The sequence below is a fragment of the Argentina silus genome (genome assembly GCF_951799395.1).
Source record: "Argentina silus genome assembly, chromosome: 1".
In the NCBI taxonomy this organism is placed as follows: domain Eukaryota; kingdom Metazoa; phylum Chordata; class Actinopteri; order Argentiniformes; family Argentinidae; genus Argentina; species Argentina silus.
In genome coordinates, this window is record NC_139655.1 from 12,597,292 (window position 1) to 12,621,851 (window position 24,560).

Here is a 24,560-nt window from a genome sequence, read left to right on the forward strand (position 1 = left end):
CTGATATTTCTCACAATAATATTAGGGCACAGCGTTTTTATTAGGGCCAACTCAGTGCTCTGTGGCCTATTCTCTCCAAGCGTAATGTGGAATATTTAATTACTTCTTTCCGCCACAGGGTGGCAGCATTGTTATGCATAAAATTACGGTGCGCAATACATAGAGCGCAATCAGAGCACGTAGATGGGGGTAGGAAAAACTGCCTCCGCAATGCAGGTCAGTGGGTTAGGAATACACCATACTATACTGTACGTTTCATTCCTCTGAATCAGCTCATTTCGTTAATTTCGTTCATGTATTTCAATGCATTACTTTCAGTGAGGACAGGACACACAATCGTTCTTTTATTCTTTTAGGGACACATAGGTCAGAAAAATCCATGATTTAGTCTAAGTAGGTCAGATCAATATCTACTCTAGCCTATAAAGGGACACTTTCACTAAAATCACATAGTGGCCTGTTTTGAATGCTCAGCCTACTTTAGCCTGCTGTAATTAAATTGGATTGGGAATGTGTGCATTTCAATTAAACAAATTCTTTTACTGTTTTATGGATTAAACCAGACAGACAGTCAGCTGAAAAGCCCAGTAGCCCACTTCCATACAACATGCTAATGGTAATAAAGTGAACAGTGAAGTATAAGTGAACAGCAACCAAATCATGTTTCAGATATGTTTAAACTCAAAAGAGACCACAATGTCACATCACAAAGGGTGCACAAAAAATTACTAAACATATAGGCCACAATACAAACTCATGCAATCAAAGAAACCAGAGGAGACAAAGCCTCTGCACCTCGCATGTAACGTGAAACCCATCTACACTCTTTCTCGCTTGTCAACTATGGGGCGTGTATAGACATGAGAGTGAGACCAGTGGGTAGTCTTACAACTGACAATTTACTGTCTGTGTGTCTCTTTGACCTTTTACTCATTGTCAACTGCCTGTACACTAGGCCTATGTGTAGGAAAAGGTACTGTACTTGATTGTCCAAAACAGTCCTCGAGGATTTTATTTAGTGTACAGTATAGACCTAGTAGGCCTACCATGTTGTCACGCTTCATGTCTGTGTTATGTCTTTGCTGACATGGGTCCTCAGGGTAATATGATATGGGTCACACACACAATAGAGGAAACCTAGAGGGGCCTTCTCCATTGATTTCTCTTTCTTCTTCAACCATTGTAGACAATAATGGACAGACGCCAGGACATCGTCCCAGCTCATTATTTTGAGACTCTTTTATTGTAGAGCCACAATAATAAAACACACATTTCTAAATCCAAATATAGTCTGCCTTATTGAGGTAGTGATCTGCACACAGCTCAGCACACTCAGCCATTCTAGAACTCACAGAGTCAACAGAATATAGGAAAGAAAGGATTCCATTTCTCTAATAAGATTATATCCAAAAGCATTCCTGGTTTCAGTCATTTCTAAATGGAGTGTAATTTACTTTAGTACTTCCCTGGATGAGTGCGCACTTCCCTTTGATCCACTTTCCTGCTCCATCAGTGTACCCTGGTGACCATCCTAGAGCCCTGTCTTTCCCCAGGGGTGGGAATGACGGTGTGGGGAAGGGAGGGGACACCACCGTGTTCAGTGGGCATTGGCAGCAGGCTTCCGGGAGGGGGTCACGGAGCATGTGGCTTCCCCCTCCACACCCCCCAACCCCCCTACCCCTCAGGGACATGGGGCGCATGAAACAGCTGTTGAGTTCCAAAAACCAATTAAAGCCCCCTACCGTGCACACTTGGCAGCCATTGGGGCTGTGGAGTGGAGGGAAAACCATCTAGACTGGAAGTGTGGTCGTTAGCACCTGCAGGAGGTCCATGCAGTCTTATTATAGATGTGAGACACAATCTTCAATAATGTGTCTTTTATATTGATTCAGCTTATTGTCTGATGTCTGATGAACTGAGCTGAAAGTCAAAAAGAAGAATGTCAGTACAGGAGTATAGCCCAGTAACCTAGCCAACAGAATAAATGTCACAAGGGTGTAGCCTATCACAATAGCAAATGCTCTCCAATGCTTTGTTTAGTGATTGAGTGACCCTGTGATACTTCACTAAGGTCGTGGAAGGTCAGCATCATATCACATAGCGATTCTATTCTGAGGAGACTGTCCTCAAAACAAATACAGTTGTAGGCTTGCTGAATAAATGAAGCAGCAATGCTAAATAATAAATGGTATTTGTCATTATTTGCAAGAATGGTGTGGCTGCAGTATTATGTTTCTGCCATAGCCATTGTATGAGTAGGCCTAGATAATAGAGCCAATAAACGAATTGATAAATAATGTATACATTAGCCTCGGGACATATTCATGGTGTGCGATGATGGTGGATACTCGCCTGAATGGCACAGAGCGTTGCCAAGGGCAGAATGTGGCCACAATGTGTCATCATTTTAAGTATTTCGTTGTGTGGTGTGAGATTGCGCTACAGTGTAAGAAACCATTTTTCATATAGAGCCCTGAGGCAAGGTGCTTAGCTGTGCTCCAATATGTTCACAGTCAACTGCACAAATTATAAATAGGTGTCTCTGTCTGATTATGTTGAACGGGGCACTGTTATGTGGGCGCTGGCAAGGTATGTATTGTTCACCTTGCTGAGGTGAGAACCGCTCTTATTTGTAGGTGCCCCCCCGCCGGTGAAGTTTTGCGGTGATCACGTGCGGACCCGCCCAATAGCTTCGCCTCCAATAAGAAGACACACTAAAAGTCGTTTTTGTTTTCTCCATGCGGCGGAGCAAAGCCGCGGTAAACCGAGGAGAGGTAAAGCGAAACCAGGGACCCCGCAAGAGCGGGTGGAGGGCAGACGGTTGATTAATTAGTCAAATAAAAGCCTCGGTAACCCAATACGTGACTCAGGATAGGACTAGAGACACCGTACATGTAGATTTGACCAAGGACAGGTAAGTCATATGAATGCACGTCTGGGAGTAATATTTCACGTCAAAATAGTGAATCGTTACATAATAATCTCTTTTATTTAAAAATTTTTAGACTGACAGACGAACCCAAAAACTCACTGCAAAGCGTGGCATTTATAATTTATGACCAGCAGTCAAGCCAAGCTGTGATCTGTCACTATACAAGGCTCTAGAGCATCAAACGTGCTCTCCGTCCCCCAGTTATTCTCAAGCTAATATTTGCCAATGTAGCCTATATAGCCTTACATCTATTGACTAGAGTGAGCAATCAAGAGATGCTTTTGAATTGTATGTGATTGGATCCGTTTCAAATAGCATTTCTGTGTGCAAATTGTGGTTTAAAACAATGAGCGGCGATATCTCGCTGCGTCCATGACCCATATCATGACAAGCAGGCACAGATAACCAGGCAAACAGCCGGCGAACCAACTCTGTTTTCTATTTTAACAGCGATTTCTGTTTTCATTCCTTTGTCGAAGGGCTAGTGAGAGGGCGACAGCGCGGGGGCATTCAGCAAATACGCACGGGAAAGTGAATAGGAGCCCTTGCACTGCATGATCACACCGAATAAGCTGAATTTGACTGCTGCTGGCAAGACTGCGCAGTTCTACTAGGGAAGAGGAATAGCCCACATCTCTAGTAAGACGGAATCAAACAAACCGCGCACCAACGCAGCCGGATGCGGCATGGAAGCTGCGTAGGCTTGAGTTTCTTAGAAATATCTGAAGTTCAGGACCTAACCTGCAGTGTTTGCTATAGAGCGCGTGTTTTGACAGTGAATTAATCGGTCTTTCACCCCCGCTCTGAAACTAAGTATCCAGTGTGAAACCCATTCTTTTCGCTGGACTCTGCGCTGCGGACATGGGAAATGTAAACTCTCCGGTTGTATTTTAAACTGCGTGCACGTCCCCCTCCCGGGATATCCGAGATGGAGCGGATCGACCCAGACCAGGAGGCAGTGGAGCCACCCATCCACAGCGTCCATGGACCGAACCGGATCAGGCCCTCATCCTATCGGGCACTACGCAGCGCAGTGTCCAGTTTAGCCCGAATTGACGACTTCATCTGCGAGAAGGTTGGATCGGGATTCTTCTCAGAAGTATTCAAGGTAAGATCTTTGAGAGTTGTTAAACCTTTTCAGCCTGACCCACTGGATATGCCTTTATGTAAGATCTGATGTGAGACTTGAATGCTGAAATATAACACAATATTGACATCTGAGCATCCCGGATGAGGTCATTCTGGATACAAGCATGAAACATGACCATTAATGTTACCTGACACCAGGTCTTCTACCCTGAGTGCAGGGCCAATTCTCTTATGGTGTAATATGTTTAGGGGGAAGGGAGCTTGGTGTTAGAGTAGGCTACTGGTATGGTGGAACCATGATGACCAGCAGTGGTATGTAGAAGAGGAGTATATGACAACAATGGAGGCGATGAGTACAGTAAAGTAGAAATGCATGATGGTGATGATTTTTCATAACAGAGACCCCACATTGATCTGACAAGAACCCAAGGTCTTTGACCCGCATCTCAAGGAAACAGTTTGTTTTGGTGTGAAAGTGATGGGTGCAGTTGGGCCATGCACATTTAGTGGCACTGGTAACCCGACTCTGTCTGAACATGAGAGAAGGAAGACCAAGGGATTCAGCTCAGGCTTCACCCAGCATCTCCTCACTGATCTTGGGCCAGTTAACCATAACTAACCCTTGTGGTTAAGCTGATGGGTAGGAAGATCTGGTCTTGGGCCTGTTGTTAGGAGCTTTACCATAACGGTGAAGAAGATGGTTAGGGGTAGGTAGATCTGAACCCAGACCTGTTAACACTAGAAAGTAACCATTAGGAATTTATCGCCGATCAGGCCACTCTCCCAGCTGTGCCCTTTGGATGACCAATGAACATGCAAATGACATGGTGTTTACAAGTGCCGCTGTAAAGATGCCACTCTTGATTGAGCAACTCGCCCTTTGATAATGCCATATAAATGCAAATGTAGTTACTGTGGCTATGAGTCTCAATTGAAGTGATAAAGTTGGATGACAGTGAGGTAAAAGTGTAATAAATGACCTTCTGTCTTTAAATTGTCTCTGCTTAGTTAAGTCCACTGAGATACTGCAGTAGGACGGAGACCATCCTCTTGTTGATGTCCTCTAGCCTGGGTGGTTTCTGTAATTGTTTATTAATCACACACACTCTGAAGCGCTCATTTTTATACTGCATTATGCACTGAGCACAAAGACTCTGGCACCCTGCCACCACTAGTGATATTTTAGTATCACTAGTGATACTACTCCACTCACTCTCTTTTTAGTACTTCTATTTTATTCTATTTTTAAAACTTATTGTATTGTTGCACTACTCTGTGGCACTGTCACTTTTGCATTTCACTGTATACTTGTATGCACATGACAAATAAAGAATCTTGAATCTCTAGATCAATGGATGCAGGCAGGCAGGCAGGCAGGCAGGCATTCACCACTGCCATTGTGCAAGAGGAGGGGTGCGCGTGTCAAGACAAATCCTTCAGGTGCTGTTATTCATCTTTGTTTAATATTCTTCAAAGTCCCATGTCTGTCGACACTATCTGCAGAGGCAGGAATGCTGGTGTTTACCTCTCTCAGATCCATCTGACTGAGGCCAGGGGCCAATGAAACAATGGAACCACAAGAAGAACACATAAACATTGTCATTGTTGCATTGTTCTAATTAAGGGAGGGAGCACATGCATGCCTCTGCTGTCATAGCAGACTGTCTCTCTCCATGGTCAGGGATCACAACGTTGGGGCTAGGTTGAGCCTCTGCTGTCATAGCAGACTGTCTCTCTTCATGGTCAGGGATCACAACGTTGGGGCTAGGTTGAGCCTCTGCTGTCATAGCAGACTGCCTCTCTTCATGGTCAGGGATCACAACGTTGGGGCTAGGTTGAGCCTCTGCTGTCATAGCAGACTGCCTCTCTTCATGGTCAGGGATCACAACGTTGGGGCTAGGTTGAGCCTCTGCTGTCATAGCAGACTGCCTCTCTCCATGGTCAGGGATCACAACGTTGGGGCTAGGTTGAGCCTCTGCTGTCATAGCAGACTGTCTCTCTTCATGGTCAGGGATCACAACGTTGGGGCTAGGTTGAGCCTCTGCTGTCATAGCAGACTGCCTCTCTTCATGGTCAGGGATCACAACGTTGGGGCTAGGTTGAGCCTCTGCTGTCATAGCAGACTGTCTCTCTTCATGGTCAGGGATCACAACGTTGGGGCTAGGTTGAGCCTCTGCTGTCATAGCAGACTGTCTCTCTTCATGGTCAGGGATCACAACGTTGGGGCTAGGTTGAGCCTCTGCTGTCATAGCAGACCGTCTCTCTTCATGGTCAGGGATCACAACGTTGGGGCTAGGTTGAGCCTCTGCTGTCATAGCAGACTGTCTCTCTTCATGGTCAGGGATCACAACGTTGGGGCTAGGTTGAGCCTCTGCTGTCATAGCAGACTGTCTCTCTTCATGGTCAGGGATCACAACGTTGGGGCTAGGTTGAGCCTCTGCTGTCATAGCAGACTGTCTCTCTTCATGGTCAGGGATCACAACGTTGGGGCTAGGTTGAGCCTCTGCTGTCATAGCAGACTGTCTCTCTTCATGGTCAGGGATCACAACGTTGGGGCTAGGTTGAGAGATTGGGCTCAGAGGGGAGGGGAGGATGTGAAGCTACACGATGGAACTGTTAGCTGTGGTTGCTGTTTCACAGTAGTTGCTCTAGCTGGAGTCCCATTGGTAGGGCTAATAGTAGGGTAGAACTGGTGTTTGTTTCTCAGTGTTGTGAGCAATAGAGTCAAAACTGTGACTGGTGAAGTTGTACATGAGTCACTTAGTGAAGGGTTATCCAGAGTAGATTATGATTCATCAGTGTAATTACCATGCAAGGTATAATTAACTCAAATTAGAGTCCAGAGTATTGCAGAGGGGAGAGAATGACATCTATGCATTCATTTAACCAAGTTATACTGTGATTTTAAGTGAAAGTGAAAGCATTTCATGTCAATTAGGCAATATGATCGTATCCAATGTAAAGGGACTTAAATTATTGGAATATGCACGGTGCACACCACAATGTTATTGTGTGTGTGTGTGTGTGTGTGTGTTGTGTGTGTGTGTGCAGTCTCTGGTGTCATAGGGGTCATTATGTGAATAATGAGCTGTGTTTGTCAGTATCACACCACCCCACCAACCCAGCTGCCTTTGACACGGAGTGGAAACTGTGCCAGACGCTCCAGTAAACAAGGTTCAAGAACGTGTGTGTGTGTGTGTGTGTGTGTGTGTGTGTGTGTGTGTGTGGACTTCCCTGCCATGGTTGATTGCCAGAATGACAGAGTATATTCTAGTGTCCACATAAATTATATTTAACGATTTTGCTTTAAGTCTCTGCTTTTGACTACCTGACCAATGACTGGATTGTGTGAGCCCATGTTTTATCTTATCTTTTAACAGCAATTTATGATCCTGCACCACATTCTGACAGCGTGTCTGCTGTGTGATAGTTATGGTGTAGTAGATGGTGTTTCTAGTTTCCATGCAAAAAAAACCCAAAAATTATACCTATCAGAATGTGCAGTTGTATTCCATTGCTAGCTGGTCTTTATTGTAGGAGGATGATGCTGTTGTAGGCATGTCTAGGCTCTCTCTGAGGGAACATTTCTGCAGCGTTTCCACAGACTCAGGCAGATGTGTGTGTGTGTGTGGACGCCAGCTGACTGACAGGATGGATTAACCCCTGAACAGCAGGCTCTCCTCAGGAGTTCTGTTGTCAGAGATGGGCAGAGTACTGTCAGAGAGTCAGGAATGGAAGTGATGGAAATTCAGAGAAGAAAAACAGGAATCTTGAGGAACTCAATAAACACCCCTCTACCCGTAGCTCCCCCTAAATATATACACACACACCACAATCCATCTTCGACTGTCACCCATGTGCTTGTGATCGTTTTTGAGTGTGATTGAGAGAGAGGGAGAGGGTGTGATTGAGAGAGAGGGAGAGAGTGTGATTGAGAGAGAGGGAGAGAGTGTGATTGAGAGAGAGGGAGAGAGTGTGTGCACTGACACACACTAACAATCAGGGGTAAAGAAGGGGTGTTAGTATGGGCTTCGCACAGCACTTCCCTGCTGCTATTCCTCTCCTCCCACTCTGGTCAGGGCTTGCTCTGTTCCTCTCCTCCCACTCTGGTCAGGGCTTGCTCTGTTGCATGTGTATGAATGTGTACTTTATTTGTTTGTGTTTTACATGCAAGTACATGTTGGTGTAGGTAGACTATATCCTGAAGAGATGTAAGAAGCTTGTTATCCACAGCTACGCCCAAGCTCCCTGGCCCCTCCCTTGTTAGTAAGTGAATAAACAACTCAGGTGGTTGAGGAGGTGTGGAAGAGGCTGGGAGGTAGCCCAGGGAGGGCAGGCAGTGGAAAATGTTTTAGCTGTGGAGCAGAAGAGGGCCCCTTTTGATGTCCTGGCCCTGCATGCTCTTACTTGTCACTGCAACGCCCATACTCCCCTCTGACTGCAGCACGCATGCGCACACACACACACACACACACACAGGCAGGACCATAATAGCATTAGAGACGTGAGCTGCTTGTAGCGTGCCTGTGTGTTTATGTCTATGTAAGAGACAGACTGTGCTCAGCGCTCATGTTAAATGGTATACCGTGTGTGTGTGTGTGTGTGTGTGTGTGTGTGTGTGTGTGTGTGTGTGTGTGTGTGTGTGTGTGTGTGTGTGTGTGTGTGTGTGTGTGTGTGTGTGTGTGTGTGTGTGTGTGTGAGAGAGTCAGGCCCTGGTCTAGACAGTGGATCATGTTCTATTTAGAACCGCTCCAGGAGTCAGGACCTCCCTGCTTGTTTACTGATGGACCGTGCTTGGCTGGCTGCCCTGTGACTCCCCCTTAAACGCTGTTTTTGTCACAGATCACCTGCTTTGTCGTGTAAGAGCACATGTCTAGCCCAGGGGTTTTCATGGAGTGTTTCTAGGCTCTTCCAGCTGTGTGCAGTAAGCCCTATTCTCTTCTCTCATTGGTGCATTGGAGTGGTAGTACACTGGTCAGCCGTATTACCATGAAGCCAAATGTTTTTGCCTGATACTGTACAACCAGTGTGTCAATTGTTAGCGAAAACAATTCATTTGTGTGATATTATGATGTTACTTCAACCTGGTTCAACAAAAAATACCCACCCATTTAAATCATCATCTCTCTCTCTCTCTCTCTGGTGGGACTACAGGCCATAACTAACAGGCTCTGTCTCATCATCCCCTCAGCCAATGACAGACACCTGCACATGTTCACTGCAAAGATGGTGTTCTCTGCTGAAAGCAGCACTTTGCAAGTGTGTGTGAGAGACAGAGAAAGGGAGTCAGGGAGAAGAGAGGAAGACAGACGCACGTTTTTTTGTTGTTGCTAGTTTACGATCGCAAGCAATGCTAGAGACTAAACCTGTGTGTGTTGCAGGTTGTCGTGGGATTCAGGTCAGCATATGTCAGTGACTGTGAGAACTGTGGTGAATGCTGGATCGAGTTCTCTCATTGGAATGCTGATATCACAGCTATACACTGTTTACTTGTTATTATGGAGTGCTGACACACACACACCATTTTTGCAATAGTACTCAAAATCCCATTTTAGCTTGTGGCCACTAGCCTAAAACCATGATGACGTAGAAGTTGTTGATTTGAGCTGAAATTCTGCAAGGTGATGGGACAAAGCAACGGTCCAGACAGCACAGCTCTACCTGCTGCACAGATCTGCTAGGTCAGCACTTGGCTTATGTCTGCATGATGGTGTGGATGTGTGAGTCTCTCTCTCTCTCGTGTGTCGTGTGTGTGTGTTCGTGCATGAGATAAATCATAGCTAATGCAGTAGCTAATGCACCATGAGAAAGATGTAACCCAATAAAGAATAAACTGTCTTATCCAGTCAGTACTGAAGGGCTGTTGATGTAAATGCAGTCATAAATGCATATAGATTACCTCAATACATCATCCCTCCACAGCATACATGCGTGCTCTCATTATTCCCACTCACCTTGGCCTCAGGGAAACATTGCAGAGGAGGAAGGGATCTAGTGTGGAGAGACCTTGACTTCTGTTTGGGTTAAAGGTATAGCTTTAAATTAAAGTGTGTGTGTGTGTCTCCTCGTCCTCACTCCCTGCACTCTTGCCTAGGGCGCTACTAGGTTTTCTGGATTTCCCATCACTCCTCTGATCCACTGCACAGTTGAAATCCAGGCCAGTGACATCTCCCCTCACACCACCTCTAGAATTGACATGAACATTCTCTCTCTCACACACACTTGCACTCTCTCCACCAAACATGTTAATACACACTCTGCCTGGGTACGGAGCAAGATTTAGGGGATGAGGCAGCACATCACCATGGTGACTTGACAGATGCACTGTATTAAAGCACCCAGTTTGGCTCGAGCAGAGTAGCAGTAATTTGGAAGATACACAGATAGGAATATGGTGCCAGGTTTTCTCAGGACCAGACAATAGATATTTTAGAGCACAATGGCCAAACAGCTATACAGCTAATACTAAAATAGCCTACAAGACAAATACACAATACAAAACAGATTGCATAGAATCAAATCTAGGGATATACAGTTCTTTTTTATGATTTAGTTTTTCTATATTATATGTACATAAAAATAAATAAATAATAATAAAAAATCGACAGGGATATACAGTTCGAGTATGTCATAAGGGGTATAGCTGTTATGAGAAAGATGGGGCAAAAAGTGGGTTTTTAGCCTGGATTTGAAAGCTGAGACTGATTCAGCCTGCCTGATATGGATTGCACAGGAGCAATCGGAGGAGATCCATGTGAAAAGGCCCTGCCATTTGTTTTTTAATTTTAGGGACCACAAGATACCCTGCATCTTGAGAGTGGAGAGCACGTATCAATAGGTCAAATAGTTATGATGGAGCTAGGCCATGTAGAGATGTATAGGCCAGTAGGAACAAAAATCTGTTCTAAATGTGATGGGGAGCCAATGAAGAGAAGCGTGGACAGGTGTAACATGAGTGCCAGATCTGTCTGCTGAGTGCCAGATCTTATAAATGTTCCTTTAGGTGGAAATAGGCCGATCTTGAGATGGTCTTGATGTGTGTATCTAGTGTGAGATTAGAGTCAATTGTTACCTAGATTTCTTAAGTTGTGTTAGCCACAACTAGACATCCATCGATTTTGAGGGGCAGATCAGCAAGTGTAGTTCTTTTGGTTTTTAGGGCCTTAAATCAGCATTTTATGTTTTATCAAAGTTAAGAAGGATGTTTGTTGCCATCCATTTATTTATGTCTGCTCTGCTTTCCCTGGTTTCACAGTAGTATATAGTTTGATATCTTCTGCATAGCAATGATGGTTAACATTGTGCTTGCGGATGATATCACCAAGAGGTACTGTAAAATGTACAGTGAAAACAATAACGGACCTAGGACGGAGCCTTGTGGGACCCCGTATTTGACCCTAAAGTGGTCAGAGGATTAATCATTAGTGTGAACTGACTGTTGGTCGGAACTCTGATGAGTTTCTAGAACACCAGGACAGTAGACACACTAGAACATCTGATGCTCAGTGGTATGATATCTCTAACTTTAGTCCCTGACTCTAGTGTTCCTTTCTCCCCCCTGTCTCCCTGCAGGTGCAGCATAGGATCTCGGGGAAGGTGATGGCACTGAAGATGAACACCATGGCCAGTAACAGAGCCAACATGCTGAGGGAGGTGCAGCTCATGAACCGCCTGTGTCACCCAAACATCCTCAGGTCTGGCTCTGTTTTACTCAGTGTTAACTGAATGCGTATAGCTAGCCTTTACAGCTATATCTCTGCATATTGTTGAAATGTTTTACTCGGAGTTCAGGTTGTTTGTTGGTCTCTTGTCTCTCATCTCAGGTTCGTTGGGGTGTGTGTTCACCAGGGTCAGCTCCACGCACTGACAGAGGTAAAATCTCTTTAAGATAGCATGGACAATTGAACAGATTAAACTACTTTACATACTACTTTACCTGATGTGTGGCCGGGGGGAATCTAGAGTAGCAAGTAGCCTGCTGATTGATTGACCCATGGTGTTGTCATGATTGACAGCACAGTGACTTGGAGTACCTGCAGTTTGAGTGACAGGTGTGGTTGTCATGGTTACAGTACATTAACGGGGGCAACCTGGAGCAGCTGTTGGACAGCGACATGTACCTGTCGTGGGCCGTGAGGATGGGCCTGTCTCTGGACATCGCCAGGGGCCTAGAGTACCTCCACAGCAAGAGTGTCTTCCACAGAGACCTCACCTCCAAGGTAACATACTCACACACACATAGACACACACAGTAGTGTAAACACTTATCTAGTGTAATAAAGTGGTGATGTAACATCTCCCCTCCAGAACTGTCTGGTGCGTTGGGAGAACAGTCTGTGTACGGCCGTGGTCGGGGACTTTGGCCTGGCAGAGAAAATACCAGAGTACAGGTCAGTCCATTCCTCATCCAACATCCATCTATCACCACTGGCAGATTAGATAAGAGTTTGAATGGTCCCTTTCCCTTCCTCTTTTCTCTCTCTTTCACTCGATCTTTCTCTCTTTACCTCTCTCTTTCTCCCCTTACCTCTTTTTCCCCTCTCTCTCTGTCTCTCTCTCTGAGGGGGGGGTTATGGGCGGGGGGTTATGGACGGCAGACAGAGTGAGTTGACTCACTGTGATGTCAATATTTAATCTGGCCTGTCTTGACGCACACAGGCTCAGCCGCCATTTGTTTATGATGCTGACATTTACACTCTGTTTTATTAATCACTTCAGCCTGATCTGAACACAAATGACCAGTGACACCCTAGCTTCCCCTGTGTATACTCCAGGGCTGCGTTTCAAAAGTAGTGCACTAAATTGGGACTAGGGTGTCAATTTGAAACACAGTCCGACTGTGGGTTTCATCCTGATACCCTCTTGAGTCAGCTCCCCCCTAGCATCCCAACCATGCCCCCTTCCTGCCTTACTGAAGCCTCCTTCCTCCTCTCCTCCCCTTCTGACCTCTTTACCTCCTTACTGTGGTAAAATATGTCTGCATCCCTTTAATAAAACACACATACTGTGCCTGAGTTGAGGCAGATACTGCTGTAACCAGGTGTGTTTGTGTGTGTATTTGCTGTGCACCTTTTCTGCCTGCTTCATCACCCTAATGTTTACTCAAGTGAATGTGTGTGCCAGTGTTTGTCTTGGGGCTTGTGTTGTTGTGTTTTTATCATGTGGTGTGTGTGTGTGTGTGTTAGATTGGGAAGGAGAAGAGAGGAGAAGTTTAGGATAGCGCTCCAAATAAGGTCAAACTATTCCAACACTCTCACTCACTCTCTCTCTCCCTCCCTCTCTCTCTCTTTCTCTCTCTCTCTCTCAGCGACTATCCCTCCACTTCCCGAAATGGTGTTTACACTGGGAGCCATTACTGTCTGTCTACGTTCCACTCCTCCCTCTCCCTCTCTCTCTCCCTCTCTCTCTCCCTCTCTTCTTTCTCAGCCCTCATCACTTCCCTCACTCTATTTATGCAATGTCATACACCACAGTGGCAGAGATGGAAATAGCTCGTGTGTGTGTGTGTGTGTGTGTGTGTGTGCCCACCTTTGTACAGTTTTACCGCAAAGAAATATCGGTACACAATAATTGTGAAAACGTGGCACCTCTTTAGACATGCAAAGATACACACACTAGAATAAGTTTGGTCGTAGAAAACTTCCTTTTGGGATGGATGTTAATGAACTAGAGTGTGATGATGCCCACAGTTTGTGTGCGTCCTGTCTTCACCTGCTGTCCTTTGTGTGAACTAACGTTGTAACGCCCAGCCCTGTCTTCCTCTCCTCTCCACAGTGAGGGTGAAGACAAGGAGCCCCTCGCTGTGGTCGGCTCCCCCTATTGGATGGCTCCAGAAGTGCTCAGAGGAGAGCTTTACAATGAGAAGGTTTGGAAGAGTTTCTAATAGATATGGATGCAGTTTTTATTCTGGGAAGGGGAACAGAACAGAGGGAATAGGCAGAGCCAGGAAAGTTTTTCTTGACACACTATACTTTCTGCCACCTGTCGTTTTGTTTAACCAAATGCTTACCTGCAGTGACTTGATGAGAGGTGTGTTATAGGGAGGCTTTGCTAGATGATCACCTGTCCTTCTCTCCCCTCCAGGTGGATGTGTTTGCATATGGCATCATCTTGTGTGAGGTCATCGCTCGTATACAGGCCGACCCTGACATCCTCCCACGTACTGAGGTATGACCTCTGCCTACAGCCCTGTCCCACACTGTAGCCCCTTGCAAGTGTGTGTGTGTGTGTGTGGGGGGGGTACTTGAGAGACTGTCAACATGTATCCCTCTTCTGGGTGTTAGTGAAACTGCAGTCTTATACTTTCTCTTATGTCAGGACTTTGGTCTGGATGTGGAGGCGTTTCAGCACATGGTGGGAGACTGTCCCACTGTCTTCCTGGACCTGGCTGTCACCTGCTGCAACGTAAGACACTGACACCCTTCCTTTATCTCCCTCACTCACTCCCTCACACTCGCTAACTCTTAAAACTTGAAACATGTTGGTGGGTTTACGGTTTCTGTGGTTTTGTTTGGTGGTTGTGTGTGGGTGCAGCACCTGTCTTTATCCCTTCCCAAACAACTCACTCACTCCACACCACTCTCTCTTTCAGATGAATCCAGACCGTCGGCCATCATTCTCAGAGATTGTTTCAGAGCTTGAGAGGAGAGAGACTGAGAGGACACAGAAGGACGAACCTGCAGTCAAGGGTGAGTCAGACCTATGTGTCTTGTCTGTCTGTGTCTGGCAGGGGGGTAAAGAGCACAGGGAGGTCTTAGTCAGAGTAGCTGTGAGGGGGTTTTTCCAAACAGTAAATGCTATCAGCAGAGTTATTTAGGCCCAGTTGGTCATGAGCTACAGGGGGCAGGTTACCTAGGGTGGTCTGGCCTCCTGGGGTTGCTTCTAAGAATGCTGCTCTGTACAGGCTCAGAGCTAAACTGTGGATAAACATGGTACCCAGATATGCTGTACATCTGTGGCTCTGCTCAGTCATACCTTTTCACCTCCATAGCTAGCCATGTATTGTTTCTAACAGTGCTTTTAAAGAGATGCTACAGGATTTTTGTATATTTTCAGTCACCAGTTCTAAAATGCCCACTCACAAAAAACAAACATTCATAAAATAGAAAAAAAAATTCAAGGAATTACTTGATTGGACAGAGGGGCACCCCTCCCCACTTCCATGATCAAAAGCTTATTCTAAAAGTTTGTTGGCCTTAAACTAAGGACTTTGGCGTCAAGATAAGAAATTGATTAACATATATGATGAACCATACAGTCAACAACACTTTGATTAATTTGGTTAGCGACAAAAATCCTATAGCATCTCTAACTTCTATCCCCCCCTTTCTCTTTCTCTCCTTTTCTGTGTAGCTGTATCTCCAGAGCTCGGACCACTGCGGAGGCAGTCCCTGGGTCTCCCTGGTGACCCTCGTCTGTCCCGGAGCAAATCGGACATGCTCCCTCCGGTCACACCCCCAGCACTGGCCCCTCCCACCAGGTTCAACCCTTTCTCCCTACGTGAGGACCTGAAGGGAGGGAAGACCAAACTGTTCGACACCCCCAGCAAGTCTGTCATCTCCCTCACCTTCACCCTGCCCCCTCCCCCTGACTCCTGCGCCCCCTCGCTCTCTGAGAGAGAGGGGGGACCCCACCGGCGGCAGCACAGGCGATGCCAGTCTCTGCCCTGCGCCCCGCCTTTAGACCTTACCCCCACCCAGAAAGTCACCACTGAGGAGCAGGCATCACCATCTTATATGGACACTGAGGTCAGTGAGAGGAATAGAGAGAATGAGAAAGGGGAAGAGAGGTTAAGCTTTGAGTCTGAGGAGCAGGGAGATGAGGATGTGGAGAAGAGGAAGACTGTGGATCTTCCCGGAGATGAATCAGGCCTCCCTATGGACATGGAGCTGCGGTCTCTGGATCAGCTGGAGGAGGAAGAGGAGGAGGAGAGTCTGGGGGAGGAACCCATGGATTGCACCAGCTCCCCAGACACACTAGATGGCACCCTCTCACCCTTATCTAAACCCTCTCCATCCTCCTCTCCTCTCTCAAATGGCTGGGGTACCCCCATCTCCAACGGCCCCCCTTGCCTGCCCCCCCTGCCCCACCTGGACAATAACAACAGTAATGTGGTCATCAGCCGGCCCCTGGGCTGGGGGTCTAATGGCTACCACTCCCCCCCAGGTGGCCCTGGAGGCCCCTCCCCCTTCGGCTCTGGCAGCGGCCACTCCCTGGAGCAGGAGGAGGTCATCTCTTGTCCAGGCTGCTGCCTGGCAGGCCTCAGGTTCCCCTCTGTGTGTCTGCGCTCGCCGCCCCGCAGGAACCCCTACAAGAACCTAAATGTAGACACAGCCACACGGGGGCTGCTCTACCGGGGGCCTAAGACTACAGGGGGCCTCCCGCCGTCCCCTACAACCCCCGAACATAGTCTAGCCCTCCCTGGGGCACAGACATAGAAACTGACTGGACCAAGGTAGGTTACACCCTAACCACAGGTCTAGGATTACCCCACAGATTACCCCATATACTAACTTGAACCATTAGGGGGACAAAACAGTATCTGACCTTGGACCTGTGGTTGGGCATCTAGGGATATTGAGCTGGTGGCTCTGCTGCCAACTTAGAGTGGTGCTCCCTCTGCTGGACTGATGCTGTAAGGGCTCTATTGTCCACAATACTGTAAAGAGGAGTGAGCTCTCACTGACCCTGTGATGAATGAGGCCTGTTAGGTCTTGCTGGTGAGGAGAAAGGACAGGGCTTTCCCTCAGCATGAAAACACTCCTATTGGTCCAAACTGCTGGGTCATGTATGTTCCCTCCTATTGTGGGGTCGATGACGCCTCTTCTGACCATCACGGTTGTAAATATTGTTTTTGACTGATGGTGATGATCCAACGATGAGGAATGTTATGAATAGTATTACTAATATTGTTATGATTTTGATGTCTGATACTGTCTGAATGTCTTGGAAGCCTTGTGCAAGGCACAGAGGTGTGTGTGTGTGTGTGTGTGTGTGTGTGTGTGTGTGTGTGTGTGTGTGTGTACCAGACACTGTTCTTGTGACTGATGTGTTGCTGTATGACCCTTTCCTATGGCCTTTTTCCTCTGACAAAGCACTTACTGTATTATTATTGTTAATATCATTATTACTTTTGAGAATGAATGGTCAAAGACCAGCTTCAACAAAGAGATGTAAAGAATAATTATTTAAAGATGGCATTGAATAAAGATATTGAATGGACTCATTTTTGTCTCTGTGATTTCTTCACTCTGCAGTCCTCTTGCTTTCAGGCTTTTAGCTAACTATGTGCCCAGACCTGCCAGAAATATATGACAATCATTTCCTAGTTGTCCAGTGGAGGTAAAATACTGTTTCACTTAAAGAAGAAATCTAATTATCAACATCGAGTAGCTAACATGCCGTATTGAAAGCCTTCAAGTTGGTATACCCTCTTTTTTTCTTTTTTTCTGTAGTTACCTTCTCTCTTTCTTTTCCTTTCTCTCTCTTATTAAGCCTCAGATTTAACCATTTCCTTTCTTACCCACAGCTGACCTTGACTACTGTCAAGTCCTTATCTCTCCACCCTCTTCTCCCTCCCACTCCCCTCTGTCTCTCTTCTGTCTTTTGCTCTCTGTCGGTAGAGGTAGGAAACACTTTACTCAACCTCTCTGTCTGCCTTTTTATATATGCATTTGTCATACAATTAATGTAGTCTCACATGAATCTACAATGTACATTTGACACATTTTGCTTGAAAAGGTTTTGTTTTTAGCTTTTTAGATTTGAACTGTTCTGGTTACTATTACAGTTTCAGTCCAGCTCACTTTTTCCAAATGTCTGCCTTGTTGCCATGGTGACCCAAGGTGCGATGACCCATCAGTTGAGTGTTTTGACTGGCGTTTGTGTTTGTGCTGCACTTCTCATCACAGGTGAGTTTGTATGATTGATCAACTACCAAGTAATTTCATACTATTAATATATTACAATTTGTTTTCATACCTTGCTAGAGGTAAGATAAGTACAAGTTGTCCTCCATATTGGTGTGTGTCTGAGAGAGAGAGAGAGAGCGATAAATAGTTAGTCTGTGAGAGGGTAATCAGATCTATTCTTGTTTGTTCGTTGCGAATTCTCAGGGTTGTCTCAGTCAATCTGTAATACCTCAGTAGATGCCCTGGATTTAGGCTGCCTCCTGCGGTGGGATTGTCACAACACCAACTCCACCAGCACCACATACAGCGTCCAGGCTAAGACTCAAGGGTGGGTGTGTGCTCATTAGTACACTGATAATGACCTCTAGTATCTAGACTGGCTTATTGGTGTCTGTGAGTGGTAGTTCTCTAGTGGTCTCTCTTCTTTCTTTTTTTTTTTTTTTTACTATTTACCAGTAAATAAAGTTGACAAATCATTCTTGGTTTGCTATAGGGATTTAGTGTTAAAAATCAGCACTTTGATTCTCTGGAAAGAAAGCTAAAATAAATGTTGCATTGCTTCGAATGATTGCATGAGAGAATCAACAGTTGTTATAGGAGGCGAGAGAGCGAAAGAGAGAGAGAGAGAGCGAACAAGTGAGAGAGAGAGGTGGGAAGTGAAAAGCTGGTGGGGGTTTTTTACACAAAAACCACAGAGGGGTTATAATGGTTGGCTATATGGGCATAGATATGTATGTATATACACTCACAGGCCACTTTATTAGGTACACCTGTTCAACTGTTTGGTAATGCAAATATCTAATCAGCCAATCACATGGCAGCAACTCAATGTATTTAGGCATGTAGACATGGTCAAGACGACCTGCTGAAGTTCAAACATCAGAATGGGGAAGAAATGTGATTTAAGTGACTTTGAATGTGGCATGGTTGTTGGTGCCAGATGGGCTGGTCTGAGTATTTCAGAAACTGCTGATCTACTGGGATTTTCACGCATAGCCATCTCTAGGGTTTACAGTGAATGGTCCGAAAAAGAGAAAATATCCAGTGAGCGGCAGTTCTCTGGGCGAAAATGCCTTGTTGATGTCAGAGGAGAACGGCCAGACTGGTTCGAGATGATAGAAAAGCAACAGTAACTAAAATAACCACTCGTTACAACCAAGGTATGCAGAAGACCATCTCTGAACGCACAACACGTCGAACCTTGAAGCAGATGGGCTACAAAAGGGGGTCCAACCCAGTACTAGCAAGGTGTACCTAATAAAGTGGCCGGTGAGTGTATATAGATAGGTATGTATGTGTATATATATAATATATATATATATGTATATTGTGTGTGTGTGTGTGTGTTTCAGGGGTCCTTGGCAGGATGTGGCAGGGTGTGTGCAGGTCTCCTCCCACAGCTGTGACGTTTCTCAGGCCTTTTCTGACTTTGATTTGTACAACATGATCCGCCTGGGCCTCCACCAGGGCCCGGGGAGCCCAGTCTGGAACCAACCATGCAAGTTTGACCCCAGTGACTTCAGTCAGTTCTTGCCATCATCCATAACACACAACACACATTTGTATTGCTCAAATCAAGTCAAGTCTAGGTTTACAGTCATGGTTTACTGATCAAATCAGTGTAAATCACATTCAGTAAACTAAATTAATCAACCATAACTACAATTAGAAAAGAAACAATAGTAAGTAAGTCAGCCTTGTGCGGTCACATGGCCAGAATGGCCCATAGGGCAAGAGCCTATCTCCTGTTTTTCTAGCTTGAAGCATGTGTACACCCCCTGGACAGGACACTAGTCTGTCTCAGAGCCTTACCCGCAATCCATCTCCCTAGTGCTGGGTGCCAAAAATGGCATCGGATCCCATTTATTTTTCCCAAGTCTTTTGGTATGACCAACCCCCGACTTTCCGATCTCAGGGAGGACACTCTAACAAGGTCACTGAGTAGAAACAACTGCTAAAATTGCTGCCATGGATACGTTGTGATTGAAATTCTAAGTAGCTTCTTTGTCTCCTCTCTTCTTCCCCTGTTTGGACCCTAAGCTTTCAGCCCCCCCTCTGTCTCTGTCTCTCTTCATGGAGACAAGCTGGTGGTGGAGGTGCAGTTCCCCTGTTCTCCACACAGGGGGTGCTCTCTGCAGGGCTGCTGCCCAGTGTCCTGGTTCATTGATCCATGGACCACAATCACTGTGTATAACCAGCTCAACATCTCCAACTACCAGGTATGTACTCCTTCTCCTGATTACACGGGAATGGCTCTTTGTGTGATATTGTCTGATACGACCACATTGATTGGTTTGCAGACACGCTGTTTGTCTAATACAGCTGCTGTGATCGGCTAACCCTCTTGCAGACGCAGACTAGTTGGGCTCAGGAGGTGATGTTCACGGCTGAGTTCTCAAGGCTGGTCCCAGGACAGGAGTACTGCGCTGTGGCCAACTTCTCCTTTGGCCCGCCAACCTTCCCCATGGCTTCATCCCCCTCCTCACACCCCCAGTGTGTCAAAACAGCCCCACCATCAGAGTTGAAAGGTAAGGGCTCTGAGTTCAGTTTATGATACAAGCTTGTGGTATGTAAATGCTTTGTTGTAAGACATTCGTATTCATTCAAGACATAGAAAAGGCGGTCAATGGCTGAGCATGCTGTAAAACATGAGAAATAGCCCAGTGTTAATATGTGCATTTGTATTCAACAGGGTTTCAGCCTGTGTTGTTGGGGACAGGGACGTGCACTGTGCTTTTAGTTCCCTTCCTCATTCTGTTGTTGCTGAAGAAGAAGAAACAAGCACCTGCCATGAAAAATCTCCCCAAGTCTCTGGTACCACAGGCACGCACACACCATATATGATGCGTTAAAGGAGCTTCACTTGACATTTTTACTGTACTACAGCTTATAATTAGCCTAGCTTAAGCTAGACCAATGTGGCACAGCGAGCACTGCACACAATGGTCTAGGAACCCACCTTTCCTCATTCTAGTTAACTCCCATGTTAGCTGTCCATATTCGAGCCAGCTTCTGAGCGAGCACATTGACTGGTACATTTGGTACATATTTGCATTTGGACAAGGCATCTCATTCCTTGCTCCTTTTGTTGGAGCAAAAAGTGATGGGGCAGTTCTTAAAGCAAACATACCTCATGGTTTATCCAACTAAAAAAGATACATGATAAACGATACAGGGGGTACACCAACCCGCGTAGGGCACATGCCTTTCATTATTGACTCACCGTGCCAACAACATCAAAGGGCCTTCCTAGACTTTGAAGTCAGGGACTCGAGTTCTACGGACTTCGAGTTGTACTTTATCTAGGATAGCATATAATGGCCCTGTAGACTCTGCAGGGATTGTGGAGCAATAGTGTTATTATATAGTATATATATTATATTATATAATAGTAATAGCTCCCCACCAATGTTTCGATTGGCTATGCTATTAGTGTGTTGATTTCCCCTGGATGGTACGGCTATTCTGTTGTCAAAATGTAGCTTGTTATAAAAGTTGGCAAAACTACCAATTTTTTGATAGAAGCTAGCTAGTACCAATGGCTAGATTAAACAAACAGCTCATTGTAGTTGCAATTTCAACTTGTGGCCACAGGGGAGCCAGATTTCATGTGTAGCTCCTTTTAAATTCAGTATGTGTACAGTACATTACAGACTCTGTATAATATTAAATGTTGGTTATGGATGTCATTATTATGCTTTATTTGACTGTGTTTATTTTGCAGGCATCCCTCCAAGACCCTGTGTCCTTGGGTTTTGTTGACCCCAATGATATCCATGTGGAGCTTATGGAAGACCACCTGTCCATCCTGTCCTCCTGCAGCTGTGTCTACACAGCTGAGGCCCAGGCACAGGCCCCAAGCCTGGGCTATGGATACAATAACCCCTTCCGCGGTGACTCCAGGTCAGACGGGGACTGTGGGGGTATAGAGCAAGGCCTGAACTCTACCAGCACCTTACCTCTGCTATGCTCCACTGTGCTTTTACACACTGTGACCCAGCTCAGAGTAGACCAACCTCAACAACCACCTCCAGGGCCCATGTCACCAATGCCATCCTACCCAGGATCTCCTCCTCTTATTGAGTCTGTGGAGGGCTGTGTGGAGGATCTGGGGGTCCCACTCTGCTCTGTGAGGTTTGGGGTGTGTGAGGGGGAAGGAGATGGGGAGCTGGAGAACTTCCAATGGTGTAACATCTCTATGAACTCCATGGTGTAGCTGACCAGTCCACAGCAGCAAGGCTATCATCCTGGAGGAGGTCTAGACGCGACTGGACCCATGAAGGAGTAATGATATACCAAGTTACTAGTTGGCTGGGTGACTGAAGTGATCCATATGGTGGCCCTGATAAAGAAACAGATGCAAACGGAGGTTGACAGGATCAATGGGACCCCTGTTACGGTGGCCAGAGCCTCTGAATCACACCTCTGCATGTGGGGGTTAGTCTGAGGGGTGGTGAGAGGTGTTCCTGACAGGCTGTTTGCTCATTCAGAGGTCCACAGAGAACAATGCTCTCTAGAGAGTGATTAATAACTTCTCCTAGCCAACCTGCACCAACCAACCAGCCTTCCTTTCCAGCAGTGAAATGGTCCAGCATATCACAAGAGTCTAACCTGACTAGTTAGGACAAGACTGGGATGGAGATCATAAACATGGCTATACCAAGGGACCAATTATGCGAACCCCCCCACCCCCCTCCACCATGTGTTTAGTCAATACCCCCCTCTCTTCTTTTTTTCTCTGTGATAATAAGAGAGATTGTTTTTTTTCCCCTGCTCCGTTGGCTGCTGACTCACTGTTGCCCCATCTCTGGCCTGCTGTCTCTTACCCGTGGCTGACACTTCATCTCGCTCCTGCATGAAGGGGGGGTGGTGGCGGTGGCGGGCAAACATCTCGCTTAGTTTCGCTGGTTTTGCACTTTTTCCGGAACATTAAAAAGCCTAGGGGGGTGAGAGAGAGAGACGTACGGGGTTGAAGAAACACTGCTGGCTTGGTCATTTCATACCCAGGGATCTAGAACCTCCAGAACCCCTTCCATTCCAAGTCATCTAATGGCTCATATTCATAATAATGTTACTATGCCAGATGGCTTTTTCATAATTCAACATGTGGATTTGTTCCTGGGCCATGATGAGTGAGTCCAAACTAAGCAGTGTGTTCCCGACTGTCAATCATACAGCCATAAATCAGACAAATCCCATTTAAGCTTGAACTGATGTTTTTGGAGCAGGTTTTTATTCGTTCTGCTGTACATTCAGTGGAAACCTGCTCCAATATGGCCTCTTTGTGACTAAGCTCCCCGCTGGAGAGCAGGCTGTCTCTAGGCCTCAGGATGTGTAGCCGACTCGCATGTCGTTACAAAGGGGGATTTCTGTGGTGTTTGACAAGGTGACCTTTTATAAAAAAGGATTCTTCCATCTGAGTCAGCTGAAACTATCCCTGCCTGAAAACAAATACAATGATATGTTTTCTCTCTGAGCATATTCTTGAATGTCAAGTTTCGTATTGACCAAAGTGGAGTGGTGAGAGGGAGACAATGCGGCTGATGCTGAAACACAATGAAACAAACCACAAGCTTGACACAAACCGCTCAAAATGAAAGACAGAGGGTTTCTGTAAAATGAAGCCAAGCATGTAAGCTCAGCCAATTGCACTTGCTTGCATATACACTGTATATTACTTCAGCTTTACCGATTAATCTAATGTGGAAATTCAGAGGTTTTTTTTAAACATTTCTAGACAAGAAAAAGTGGTGCCTAAACAATCAGTGGGGGAGCAAAAGGGCACTTTACAAATTAACAATGAAATGATGGCCTCCAAATCAAAAGGTGGTACAACACTCTTGTTTACTTAGTTACATGTCACTCAATCTAGCTTTAACTTTGCCCTATAGAAATCTGATTAACTGAAAAATTAGTTGTCAACTCAAGCATTAGTTGATTAATCTATTCCATTAATCTGTACAGCCATACTGTATATAAACATTGAATTGTGTTGTCCCTTCTGATATCGTTTTGTGGATGGAAAACAACTTGATAATAATTTTACCCTTGGCAATAAAACAAATTCCCTTTTAACCAGTTGATGCTTTGTTTGTTACTCTGTTGTTTGAGATGATAACCTGACCTACAAACAAGTTCACTAGCGTGACCCTAACCACACTGACCTAGATTCAAATACACGGTTACATTTAGACAGCATAGCTTGAAGATGAATCTGAAAAACGCATGCACTGTTCATTCAATCATAAAGAGTTAACATTTAGGAAGATGCTAAGATTTCCAAGACTTCCACATGCTGTAACGTTATGTCCACAATACATACGTTAATAAATGCTTCTCAAACAATACAAATACTTTTGGAAATACATTTGCATTCTACCTTTGTAAGCAACCCCTTTATAGTCATCAGTTGCTTTAGGCATTTACAGTTGACATCAACATTTCAGAAACCACATATCCTATTAGGCTACACACTGAGATAAAGTACATTTTTTGAAATACATACTGTATGCCTATATGACTGAGGAACATTTTGCTTAAAGCCTTTTTCTATCTCTCTCACATTGACAGGAAACCCTGAGTCACTCCCTCCCTGACTCATACAGAGAGAGAGAGAGAGAGAGAGCTGC

The 24,560-nt window shown here is 45.6% G+C and overlaps 1 protein-coding gene across 3 annotated transcripts; it reads left to right on the plus strand.

The window, feature by feature from the left end:
- The first annotated feature begins 2,754 nt into the window (after positions 1 to 2,754).
- On the plus strand, positions 2,755 to 17,246 carry tesk1b (testis associated actin remodelling kinase 1b). 3 transcript variants are annotated; one of them, XM_083672332.1, is made up of 11 exons: positions 2,755 to 2,914; positions 3,383 to 4,040; positions 11,594 to 11,715; positions 11,845 to 11,893; positions 12,094 to 12,240; positions 12,329 to 12,411; positions 13,796 to 13,886; positions 14,105 to 14,188; positions 14,339 to 14,425; positions 14,613 to 14,709; positions 15,374 to 17,246. In XM_083672332.1, the coding sequence occupies exons 2-11, from the start codon at positions 3,861 to 3,863 to the stop codon at positions 16,456 to 16,458; spliced, it is 2,025 nt and encodes a 674-aa protein (XP_083528458.1). In that variant the 5' UTR covers positions 2,755 to 2,914; positions 3,383 to 3,860; the 3' UTR covers positions 16,459 to 17,246. The 3 variants fall into 3 exon arrangements, with proteins under 3 accessions (XP_083528458.1, XP_083528460.1, XP_083528459.1); XM_083672334.1 differs by having other exon boundaries at positions 3,412 to 4,040; XM_083672333.1 differs by lacking the exon at positions 2,755 to 2,914 and having other exon boundaries at positions 2,925 to 4,040.
- The last annotated feature ends 7,314 nt before the right edge of the window (positions 17,247 to 24,560 follow it).

Bases quoted from the DNA above. Each gene is read 5' to 3' on its own strand.
- tesk1b (XM_083672332.1), top strand. From the start codon at position 3,861: ATGGAGCGGATCGACCCAGACCAGGAGGCAGTGGAGCCACCCATCCAC. The intron at 12,241-12,328 runs GTAACATACTCA...TCTCCCCTCCAG, and splicing joins ACAGAGACCTCACCTCCAAG to AACTGTCTGGTGCGTTGGGA. The intron at 14,189-14,338 runs GTATGACCTCTG...CTCTTATGTCAG, and splicing joins ACATCCTCCCACGTACTGAG to GACTTTGGTCTGGATGTGGA.